We start from the raw sequence: 14080 nt of genomic DNA, 5'->3' as shown, positions 1-14080 counted from the left end.
GCAAACAGCGCCACCTACTTGTAGTGCCGAGATCTGCACGCTCCACATCTGAGCAGGACTCCTGGCTGGGTGTCAGAGTTGGGGGGTCTTTCACTGCTTTGGGGTTGTACTCAAGCTCGGCTGCCTTGGACGCTGTGCCGCCGGGACCAGAAACACGTGAGGCCGCGCTGCACTAAGGAAAACAAGACAGACGAGAACATTATACATCATTCTATCAGATCAAGACTAGAATGAAGAGAGAGGAAAAGGAGCCATTTATATCTATCTATATACACAGTACTACAATAAACAGGAAGAGAACCAACAGAGACTATAACTGAAGACAAATGGGTCCAGCAGTGGTAACAGCAAGAATATACGGTAGCTACTATAATACTGCCCCCTATGTACAAGGATATAACTACTATAATACTGCCCCCTATGTACAAGAATATAACTACTATAATACTGCCTCCTATGTACAAGAATATAACTACTATAATACTGCTCTTATGTACAAGAATATAACTACTATAATACTGCCCCCTATGTACAAGAATATAACTACTATAATACTACCCTCTATGTACAAGAATATAACTACTATAATACTGCCCCCTATGTACAAGAATATAACTACTATAATACTGCTGCTATGTGTGAGAATATAACTACTATAATACTGCCTCCCTAGGTACAAGAATATAACTACTATAACACTGCCCCCTATGTACAAGAATATAACTACTATAATACTGCCCCCTATGTACAAGAATATAACTACTATAATACTGCCCCCTATGTACAAGAATATAACTACTATAACACTGCCCCCTATGTACAAGAATATAACTACTATAATACTGCCCCCTATGTACAAGAATATAACTACTATAATACTGCCCCCTATGTACAAGAATATAACTACTATAATACTGCTCCTATGTACAAGAATATAACTGCTATAATACTGCCCCCTATGTACAAGAATATAACTACTATAATACTACCCTCTATGTACAAGAATATAACTACTATAATACTGCCCCCTATGTACAACAATATAACTACTATAATACTGCCCCCTATGTACAAGAATATAACTACTATAATACTGCCCCCTATGTACAAGAATATAACTACTATAACACTGCCCCCTATGTACAAGAATATAACTACTATAATACTGCCCCCTATGTACAAGAATATAACTACTATAATACTGCCCCCTATGTACAAGAATATAACTACTATAATACTGCTCCTATGTACAAGAATATAACTGCTATAATACTGCCCCCTATGTACAAGAATATAACTACTATAATACTGCCCCCTGTGTACAAGAATATAACTACTATAATACTGCCCCCTATGTACAAGAATATAACTACTATAATATTGACCCCTATGTACAAGAATATAACTACTATAATATTGACCCCTATGTACAAGAATATAACTACTATAATACTGCCCCCTATGTACAGGAATATAACTACTATAATACTGCCCCCTATGTACAAGAATAAACCTACTATAATACTGCCCCCTATGTACAAGAATATAACTACTATAATACTGCCCCCTATGTACAAGAATATACCTACTATAATACTGCTCCTATGTACAAGAATATAACTCCTATAATACTGCTCCTATGTACAAGAATATGACTACTATAATACTGCGCCCTATCTACAAGAATATAACTACTATAATACTGCCTCCTATGTACAAGAATATAACTACTATAATACTGCCCCCTATGTAAAGGGATATAACTACTACAATACTGCCCCCTATGTACAAGAATATAACTACTATAATACTGCCCCCTATGTACAAGAATATAACTACTATAATACTGCTCCTATGTACAAGAATATAACTGCTATAATACTGCCCCCTATGTACAAGAATATAACTACTATAATACTGCCCCCTGTGTACAAGAATATAACTACTATAATACTGCCCCCTATGTACAAGAATATAACTACTATAATATTGACCCCTATGTACAAGAATATAACTACTATAATACTGCCCCCTATGTACAGGAATATAACTACTATAATACTGCCCCCTATGTACAAGAATAAACCTACTATAATACTGCCCCCTATGTACAAGAATATAACTACTATAATACTGCCCCCTATGTACAAGAATATACCTACTATAATACTGCTCCTATGTACAAGAATATAACTCCTATAATACTGCTCCTATGTACAAGAATATAACTACTATAATACTGCGCCCTATGTACAAGAATATAACTACTATAATACTGCCTCCTATGTACAAGAATATAACTACTATAATACTGCCCCCTATGTACAAGAATATAACTACTATAATACTGCCTCCTATGTACAAGAATATAACTACTATAATACTGCCCCCTATGTAAAGGGATATAACTACTACAATACTGCCCCCTATGTACAAGAATATAACTACTATAATACTGCCCCCTATGTACAAGAATATAACTACTATAATACTACCCGCTATATACAAGAATATAACTACTATAATACTGCCCCCTATGTACAAGAATATAACTACTATAATACTGCCCCCTGTGTACAAGAATATAACTACTATAATACTGCCCCCAATGTACAAGAATATAACTACTATAATACTGCCCCCTATGTACAAAAATATAACTACTACAATACTGCCCCCTATGTACAAGAATATAACTACTACAATACTGCCCCCTATGTACAAGAATATAACTACTATAATACTGCCCCCTATGTAAAGGGATATAACTACTACAATACTGCCCCCTATGTACAAGAATATAACTACTATAATACTGCCCCCTATGTACAAGAATATAACTACTATAATACTGCCCCCTATGTACAAGAATATAACTACTAAAATACTGCCCCTGATGTACAAGAATATAACTACTATAATAATGCCACCTATGTACAAGAATATAACTACTATAATACTACCCCCTATGTACAAGAATATAACTGCTATAATACTGCCCCCTATGTACAAGAATATAACTACTATAATACTGCCCCCTATGTACAAGAATATAACTACTATAATACTGCCCCCTATGTACAAGAATATAACTACTATAATATTGACCCCTATGTACAAGAATATAACTACTATAATACTGCTCCTATGTACAAGAATATAACTGCTATAATACTGCCCCCTATGTACAAGAATATAACTACTATAATATTGACCCCTATGTACAAGAATATAACTACTATAATATTGACCCCTATGTACAAGAATATAACTACTATAATACTGCCCCCTATGTACAGGAATATAACTACTATAATACTGCCCCCTATGTACAAGAATAAACCTACTATAATACTGCCCCCTGTGTACAAGAATATAACTACTATAATACTGCCCCCTATGTACAAGAATATACCTACTATAATACTGCTCCTATGTACAAGAATATAACTCCTATAATACTGCTCCTATGTACAAGAATATGACTACTATAATACTGCGCCCTATCTACAAGAATATAACTACTATAATACTGCCTCCTATGTACAAGAATATAACTACTATAATACTGCCCCCTATGTAAAGGGATATAACTACTACAATACTGCCCCCTATGTACAAGAATATAACTACTATAATACTGCCCCCTATGTACAAGAATATAACTACTATAATACTGCTCCTATGTACAAGAATATAACTGCTATAATACTGCCCCCTATGTACAAGAATATAACTACTATAATACTGCCCCCTGTGTACAAGAATATAACTACTATAATACTGCCCCCTATGTACAAGAATATAACTACTATAATATTGACCCCTATGTACAAGAATATAACTACTATAATACTGCCCCCTATGTACAGGAATATAACTACTATAATACTGCCCCCTATGTACAAGAATAAACCTACTATAATACTGCCCCCTATGTACAAGAATATAACTACTATAATACTGCCCCCTATGTACAAGAATATACCTACTATAATACTGCTCCTATGTACAAGAATATAACTCCTATAATACTGCTCCTATGTACAAGAATATAACTACTATAATACTGCGCCCTATGTACAAGAATATAACTACTATAATACTGCCTCCTATGTACAAGAATATAACTACTATAATACTGCCCCCTATGTACAAGAATATAACTACTATAATACTGCCTCCTATGTACAAGAATATAACTACTATAATACTGCCCCCTATGTACAAGAATATAACTACTATAATACTGCCTCCTATGTACAAGAATATAACTACTATAATACAGCCCCCTATGTAAAGGGATATAACTACTACAATACTGCCCCCTATGTACAAGAATATAACTACTATAATACTGCCCCCTATGTACAAGAATATAACTACTATAATACTACCCGCTATATACAAGAATATAACTACTATAATACTGCCCCCAATGTACAAGAATATAACTACTATAATACTGCCCCCTATGTACAAAAATATAACTACTACAATACTGCCCCCTATGTACAAGAATATAACTACTACAATACTGCCCCCTATGTACAAGAATATAACTACTATAATACTGCCCCCTATGTACAAGAATATAACTACTATAATACTGCCCCCTATGTACAAGAATATAACTACTAAAATACTGCCCCCGATGTACAAGAATATAACTACTATAATACTGCCCCCTATGTACAAGGATATAACTACTATAATACTACCCCCTATGTACAAGAATATAACTGCTATAATACTGCCCCCTATGTACAAGAATATAACTACTATAATACTGCCCCCTATGTATAAGAATATAACTACTATAATACTGCCCCCTATGTATAAGAATATAACTACTATAATACTGCCCCCTACGTACAAGAATATAACTACTATAATACTGCCTCCTATGTACAAGAAAATAACTACTATAATACTGCCTCCTATGTACAAGAATATAACTACTAAAATACTGCCCCCGATGTACAAGAATATAACTACTATAATACTGCCCCCTATGTACAAGAATATAACTACTATAATACTACCCCCTATGTACAAGAATATAACTGCTATAATACTGCCCCCTATGTACAAGAATATAACTACTATAATACTGCCCCCTATGTATAAGAATATAACTACTATAATACTGCCCCCTATGTATAAGAATATAACTACTATAATACTGCCCCCTACGTACAAGAATATAACTACTATAATACTGCCCCCTATGTACAAAAATATAACTACTACAATACTGCCCCCTATGTACAAGAATATAACTACTACAATACTGCCCCCTATGTACAAGAATATAACTACTATAATACTGCCCCCTATGTAAAGGGATATAACTACTACAATACTGCCCCCTATGTACAAGAATATAACTACTATAATACTGCCCCCTATGTACAAGAATATAACTACTATAATACTGCCCCCTATGTACAAGAATATAACTACTAAAATACTGCCCCCGATGTACAAGAATATAACTACTATAATACTGCCCCCTATGTACAAGGATATAACTACTATAATACTACCCCCTATGTACAAGAATATAACTGCTATAATACTGCCCCCTATGTACAAGAATATAACTACTATAATACTGCCCCCTATGTATAAGAATATAACTACTATAATACTGCCCCCTATGTATAAGAATATAACTACTATAATACTGCCCCCTACGTACAAGAATATAACTACTATAATACTGCCTCCTATGTACAAGAAAATAACTACTATAATACTGCCTCCTATGTACAAGAATATAACTACTAAAATACTGCCCCCGATGTACAAGAATATAACTACTATAATACTGCCCCCTATGTACAAGAATATAACTACTATAATACTACCCCCTATGTACAAGAATATAACTGCTATAATACTGCCCCCTATGTACAAGAATATAACTACTATAATACTGCCCCCTATGTATAAGAATATAACTACTATAATACTGCCCCCTATGTATAAGAATATAACTACTATAATACTGCCCCCTACGTACAAGAATATAACTACTATAATACTGCCTCCTATGTACAAGAAAATAACTACTATAATACTGCCTCCTATGTATAAGAATATAACTACTATAATACTGCTCCTATGTACAAGAATATAACTACTATAATACTGCCCCCTACGTACAAGAATATAACTACTATAATACTGCCCCCTACGTACAATAATATAACTACTATAATACTGCCCCCTACGTACAATAATATAACTACTATAATACTGCCCCCTACGTACAAGAATATAACTACAATACTGCCCCCTACGTACAGGAATATAACTACTATAATACTGCCCCCTACGTACAAGAATATAACTACTATAATACTGCCCCCTACGTACAAGAATATAACTACTATAATACTGCCCCCTATGTACAAGAATATAACTACTATAATACTGCCCCCTATGTACAGGAATATAACTACTATAATACTGCCCCCTACGTACAAGAATATAACTACTATAATACTGCCCCCTATGTACAAGAATATAACTACTATAATACTGCCCCCTATGTACAGGAATATAACTACTATAATACTGCCTCCTATGTACAAGAATATAACTACTATAATACTGACCCCTATGTACAAGAATATAACTACTATAATCCTGCCTCCTATGTATAAGAATATAACTACTATAATACTGCTCCTATGTACAAGAATATAACTACTATAATACTGCTCCTATGTACAAGAATATAACTACTATAATACTGCCTCCTATGTATAAGAATATAACTACTATAATACTGCCTCCTATGTACAAGAATATAACTACTATAATACTGCTCCCTATGTACAAGAATATAACTACTATAATACTGCGCCTATGTATAAGAATATAACTACTATAATACTGCCTCCTATGTACAAGAATATAACTACTATAATACTACCCCTATGTACAAGAATATAACTACTATAATACTGCCCCCTATGTACAACTACAATACTGCCTCCTATGTGCGAGAATATAACTACTATAATACCGCCCCCTATGTACAAGAATATAACTACTATAATACTGCTCCCTATGCACAAGAATATAACTACTATAATACTACCCCTATGTACAAGAATATAACTACTATAACACTGCCCCTATGTACAAGAATATAACTACTATAATACTGCCCCCTATGTACAACTACAATACTGCCTCCTATGTGCGAGAATATAACTACTATAATACCGCCCCCTATGTACAAGAATATAACTACTATAATACTGCCCCCTATGTACAAGAATCTAAATACTATAATACTGCTCCCTATGTACAATATTATAACTACTATAATACTGCCCCCTATGTACAAGAATATAACTACTATAATACTGCTCCCTATGTACAAGAATATAACTACTATAATACTGCTCCGTATGTACAATATTATAACTACTGTAATACTGCCCCCTATGTACAAGAATATAACTACTATAATACTGCTCCTATGTACAAGAATATAACTACTATAATACTGCTCCTATGTACAAGAATATAACTACTATAATACTGCTCCTATGTACAAGAATATAACTACTATAATACTGCCTCCTATGTACAAGAATATAACTACTATAATACTGCCTCCTATGTACAAGAATATAACTACTATAATACTGCCCCCTATGTACAAGAATATAACTACTATAATACTGCCCCTATGTACAAGAATGTAACTACTATAATACTGCCTCCTATGTACAAGAATATAACTACTATAATACTGCCCCCTATGTACAAGAATATAACTACTATAATACTGCTCCTATGTACAAGAATATAACTACTATAATACTGCTCCTATGTACAAGAATATAACTACTATAATACTGCCTCCTATGTACAAGAATATAACTACTATAATACTGCTCCTATGTACAAGAATATAACTACTATAATACTGCTCCTATGTACAAGAATATAACTACTATAATACTGCTCCTATGTACAAGAATATAACTACTATAATACTGCCTCCTATGTACAAGAATATAACTACTATAATACTGCTCCTATGTACAAGAATATAACTACTATAATACTGCCTCCTATGTAAAAGAATATAACTACAATAATACTGCCGCCTATGTACAAGAATATAACTACTATAATACTGCCCCCTATGTACAGGAATATAACTACTATAATACTGCTCCTATGTACAAGAATATAACTACTATAATACTGCCCCCTATGTACAAGAATAGTACTATAATACTGCTCCCTATGTACAAGAATATAACTACTATAATACTGCCTCCTATGTACAAGAATATAACTACTATAATACTGCCCCCTATGTACAAGAATATAACTACAATAATACTGCCGCCTATGTACAAGAATATAACTACTATAATACTGCCCCCTATGTACAAGAATATAACTACTATAATACTGCCTCCTATGTACAAGAATATAACTACTATAATACTGCCCCCTATGTACAAGAATATAACTACTATAATACTGCTCCTATGTACAAGAATATAACTACTATAATACTGCCCCCTATGTACAAGAATATAACTACTATAATACTGCTCATATGTACAAGAATATAACTACTATAATACTGCCCCTTATGTACAAGAATATAACTACTATAATACTGCTCCTATGTACAAGAATATAACTACTATAATACTGCCTACTAGGTACAAGAATATAACTACTATAATACTGCCCCTTATGTACAAGAATATAACTACTATAATACTGCTCCTATGTACAAGAATATAACTACTATAATACTGCCCCTTATGTACAAGAATATAATTACTATAATACTGCGCCCATGTACAAGAATATAACTACTATAATACTGCCCTCTATGTACAAGGATATAACTACTATAATACTGCCTCATATGTACAAGAATATAACTACTATAATACTGCCCCCTATGTACAAGAATATAACTACTATAATACTGCTCCTATGTACAAGAATATAACTACTATAATACTGCCCCCTATGTACAAGAATATAACTACTATAATACTGCCCCTTATGTACAAGAATATAACTACTATAATACTGCTCCTATGTACAAGAATATAACTACTATAATACTGCCCCCTATGTACAAGAATATAACTACTATAATACTGCCTACTAGGTACAAGAATATAACTACTATAATACTGCCCCTTATGTACAAGAATATAACTACTATAATACTGCTCCTATGTACAAGAATATAACTACTATAATACTGCCCCTTATGTACAAGAATATAACTACTATAATACTGCCCCTTATGTACAAGAATATAACTACTATAATACTGCTCCTATGTACAAGAATATAACTACTATAATACTGCCCCCTATGTACAAGAATATAACTACTATAATACTGCCTACTAGGTACAAGAATATAACTACTATAATACTGCCCCTTATGTACAAGAATATAACTACTATAATACTGCCCCCTATGTACAAGAATATAACTACTATAATACTGCCCCTTATGTACAAGAATATAACTACTACAATACTGCTCCTATGTACTAGAATATAACTACTATAATACTGCCCCCTATGTACAAGAATATAACTACTATAATACTGCTCATATGTACAAGAATATAACTACTATAATACTGCCCCTTATGTACAAGAATATAACTACTATAATACTGCCTACTAGGTACAAGAATATAACTACTATAATACTGCCCCTTATGTACAAGAATATAACTACTATAATACTGCTCCTATGTACAAGAATATAACTACTATAATACTGCCCCCTATGTACAAGAATATAACTACTATAATACTGCCTACTAGGTACAAGAATATAACTACTATAATACTGCTCCCTATGTACAAGTATATAAGTACTATAATACTGCCCCTATGTACAAGTATATAAGTACTATAATACTGCCCCTTATGTACAAGAATATAACTACTATAATACTGCTCCTATGTACAAGAATATAACTACTATAATACTGCTCCTATGTGTGAGAATATAACTACTATAATACTGCCTACTAGGTACAAGAATACAACTACTATAATACTGCTCCTATGTACAAGAATATAACTACTATAATACTGCTCCTATGTACAAGAATATAACTACTATAATACTGCCCCCTATGTACAAGAATATAACTACTATAATACTGCCCCTTATGTACAAGAATATAACTACTATAATACTGCTCCTATGTACAAGAATATAACTACTATAATACTGCCCCCTATGTACAAGAATATAAATACTATAATACTGCTTCTATGTACAGGAATATAACTACTATAATACTGCACCCCTATGTACAAGAATATAACTACTATAATGCTGCCCCCTATGTACAAGAATATAACTACTATAATACTGCTCCTATGTGTGAGAATATAACTACTATAATACTGCCCCCTATGTACAAGAATATAACTACTATAATACTGCCCCCTATGTACAAGAATATAACTACTATAATACTGCCCCCTATGTACAAGAATATAACTACTATAATACTGCTCCAATGTACAAGAATATAACTACTATAATACTACTCCCTATGTACAAGAATATAACTACTATAATACTGCCCCCTATGTACAAGAATATAACTACTATAATACTGCTCCCTATGTACAAGAATATAACTACTATAATACTGCCCTCTATGTACAAGAATATAACTACTATAATACTGCCCCCTATGTACAAGAATATAACTACTATAATGCTGCCTCCTATGTACAAGAATATAACTACTATAATACTGCCCCCTATGTACAAGAATATAACTACTATAATACTGCCCCCTATGTACAAGAATATAACTACTATAATACTGCTCCCTATGTACAAGAATATAACTACTATAATACTGCCCCCTATGTACAAGAATATAACTACTATAATACTACCCCCTATGTACAAGAATATAACTACTATAATACTGCCCCCTATGTACAAGAATATAACTACTATAATACTGCCCCCTATGTATAAGAATATAACTACTATAATACTGCTCCCTATGTACAAGAATATAACTACTATAATACTGCCCCCTATGTACAAGAATATAACTGCTATAATACTGCCCACTATGTATTCCATGTGAGGCCTGACAAGTGCCTTATATAGTGGGAGGATCATGTTCTCGCCCCTCGCCCCTTTCAATGCACCCCAAGACTATTTGACTAGACTAGATTTCAGCAGGTGGAAGAATTCTGTATGATCTTTGCCCTTCCATTTCCCCTCCCCCCAGCGGTCCTCGGAAGCCCCTCTGTATTGTGCGGGCATATGACGGAGTTGCCCCGGCGGTGCAGCGAGTTAATACCGTCCTCATCCTCACTGCACTGGCAGCCACTCTCTGTTAATGTCCCTGTGAAATGTGACCCATATTACACATCACAGGGAGCTGCTGCTGGCAGGGTGGCATGTGGGAGCGCAGCGCCAGATGACGGGTTTAATGATGCCGCTGTGACTGAGCGCAGTTAATATTGGAGGGAGCAGCTGGTGACCTCTGCTCCTGGGAGATTTGCTGGCTGTGTTCAGGGCTCAGCTATGCATTATATCAGTATTATCCGCCATACACGGCTCCGCCTGCAGTGCCGCTTATCTCCAGGGCCCAAAGCCGCTCATATAGCCTGCAACCTCCATATATGACATCATCTTCCATGTCGGAGGCCCCCATTATAACCGCCACCATATTTATCCCATCAGTGACACCTCCTGTAAACACAATCCTGGGTATCTGCTGAACCTTATAGAAGAGCAAGCAAACAAAAATGGGGCACTCTCTAAATTCATAAAAGTGGTACCGAAATATCTCTAAACCTTCCCCTCCCGAACGAACGGCCTGGTGCACTTTGGCGCAATCCAATCTGTCAAGAGGAAAACCGAAAAAACACAGTAGCTGGATTCCATCATGCAGAACGAATCTGCCTCCTGTCCTGATTGTTACAATGTATCAGTGTAGGTAACATGTATCAGTCTGGAGTCAGAGGAGCGGGTACATTGTAACAAACTCTCAGCTGTGAGATTTATTAGACACCCCTCATATCTGCAGTGTCTTTTCAGTGTTTTCGGCTCTGTCCTTGGAGCAAATAAGAAAAATACTGAAAACTACCAAATGGGACAAAAGCTGCACCAAGAGGGGCAGACGCCCAATCACTGTAATGGGTCCATCGAGCTGCTGTAATGGCACCCAAAATTTTACTGGATGAAATACTTCAAGACATGCCCCCCGAAGCCCAACGGCACAAGTACTGGAGCCAGCGGATCGGACGTGAGGGCATATTAGCACAAAAACGGTGTTTCCGCCTGTTTAGAGCCCGGTACGAAGAAACATCACAAGACATATAACAATAGTGAGAATAGATTGTGGCGCCCACAAAGGGTTAAGTCTTAAGGAAGATGAAAAATCCTCCATTCACCGAAGATCCTCAAACCAAAGCATCACCGCGTGTTCTGTGCCGTGAGCCGCCGCCATAGTGTGTATACGGTAACGAGCAGAGCCCAGCGAGCCGCAGTGTCTGACGGGGTCCATACTGGAGCCGCTCCTGCCGGGGGCATTCCATACCCCGGATTCAATACTGCCTGGAAGGATATGAATAAATGGCGTCCATATGTCAAAAAACGGTTGAACGCGCGTCTTCATATAGAGGAGCGTCAGCCAATCCATTCGGAGCCAAAACAAAACTCGCAATCTGAGGATATTTGGCGCCAGAGCGCTTTGAAGGATGGCCCTGCAGACCGAGGCAGATATATGAAACAAGAATGTTTTGTACTGCCACAAGAGATTAGCGCACCCGTGCCAACCACACGACCAGAGCGCCAGCGCCAGATCGTCCTCACAACGGGTTTTTGCTAAACTGAGTAACATTAAACTTTTTAACTGGACGAACAACTCGAGCAAAAAAATATATATATATATACACACACACACACACACATATATATATATACACACACACACACACACACACACATCGCAGCCGATCCTATTGACGCATATAGGGGCAATTAAAAAAATCGGATCGCACTGGTTTCCTGTGATGGTGATCGGTTTTTAGCGCATGTAACCAAGGTAACCTTAAAAGTGCGCAAAACCCCATTGTGCGTTTTCTTGTTCACACATAAAAAACATAAAAATCGAATGCAAAACAGATTAAAATTGGGCAGAAAAATCAAAGAAAACCTAAAAAAAATTGCATAAAAAGGACTGGAAAAAACGCCTGCGTGAATATACCCTAAAGAAGAAAGCTGTTATCCAAAGCCAGCAAGCAGAGATCCTGAAAGCGGTGAGAATATGGACATATTGTGTAAATTTGTGAAGCTCTCGCCCCACCAGGATTCCGCCTTATTTGCATAGAACTGCTTACAACTAAAACACTAGTTGATACAATGTCTAGTAGTTAACTCCATAATCCCCAGACAGTGGTTCTCACTGAGCCTGGCAGAGGATGCCCCTCCCCCTCCTCCCGTGGCGCTGGATCTGTCAGGAAATCATTCCCACTTACACAAATGAGGAATAATTGATTTAAAGAAGCCATCTGTTTATATATAGGGAGAATCAGCGCAATTAAGGAGGATCTGTCCCTCTCGATAAGAGCGCGTCTCTCTGCCCCCATGGAAGGGACGTTTCGTGCCCAGAACACGTCCTGGAAGAATCACAACAAATTACAGCCGGGATGAATGATCGTGGCATTAACTCGTTACCCAACGCCCATGGGCTCTTCAAATTAAGACTAAAGATGCCGCTTGCAGCCACCTCTGGAGCGGCGCCAAGGTCACGGGTCGCCATAAGTAGGTTCATCGTTAAGAGCTGCGGCAAATTGCATCAAATTGTTATCTCTCTGCCATATCGGACCGTTTACAGGGAAGACTGTCGCCAGGGAAACGGCGAATAAATCTCCTACTTGTGTGTAGTGGGCAGCGACAAGAGCAATACACCGTGCAGCACTACCAGAAAGGACCCGTAGGGGGCAGAGCTGCCGTGGAAAGGCTTTTGCAGCAAATTCGTGAAAATATGCAGGAAATC

General features: G+C 36.0%; 1 protein-coding gene across 3 annotated transcripts in view; it reads right to left on the bottom strand.

Moving 5' to 3' along the window:
* GSE1 (Gse1 coiled-coil protein) overlaps positions 1-14080 on the bottom strand; it is a 323118-nt gene that overhangs the window by 230640 nt on the left and 78398 nt on the right. For all 3 annotated transcript variants that reach the window (XM_066582658.1, XM_066582659.1, XM_066582660.1), the window contains exon 2: positions 19-172. In XM_066582658.1, coding sequence (XP_066438755.1) covers positions 19-172 — 154 coding nt within the window. The remainder of the gene's footprint in view (positions 1-18; positions 173-14080) is intronic.

This window comes from Eleutherodactylus coqui, chromosome 11 (genome assembly GCF_035609145.1).
Source record: "Eleutherodactylus coqui strain aEleCoq1 chromosome 11, aEleCoq1.hap1, whole genome shotgun sequence".
Taxonomy (NCBI): domain Eukaryota; kingdom Metazoa; phylum Chordata; class Amphibia; order Anura; family Eleutherodactylidae; genus Eleutherodactylus; species Eleutherodactylus coqui.
The sequence above is the reverse complement of the archived record's forward strand: the minus strand, read 5'-3'. Positions and strand labels throughout refer to the sequence as shown.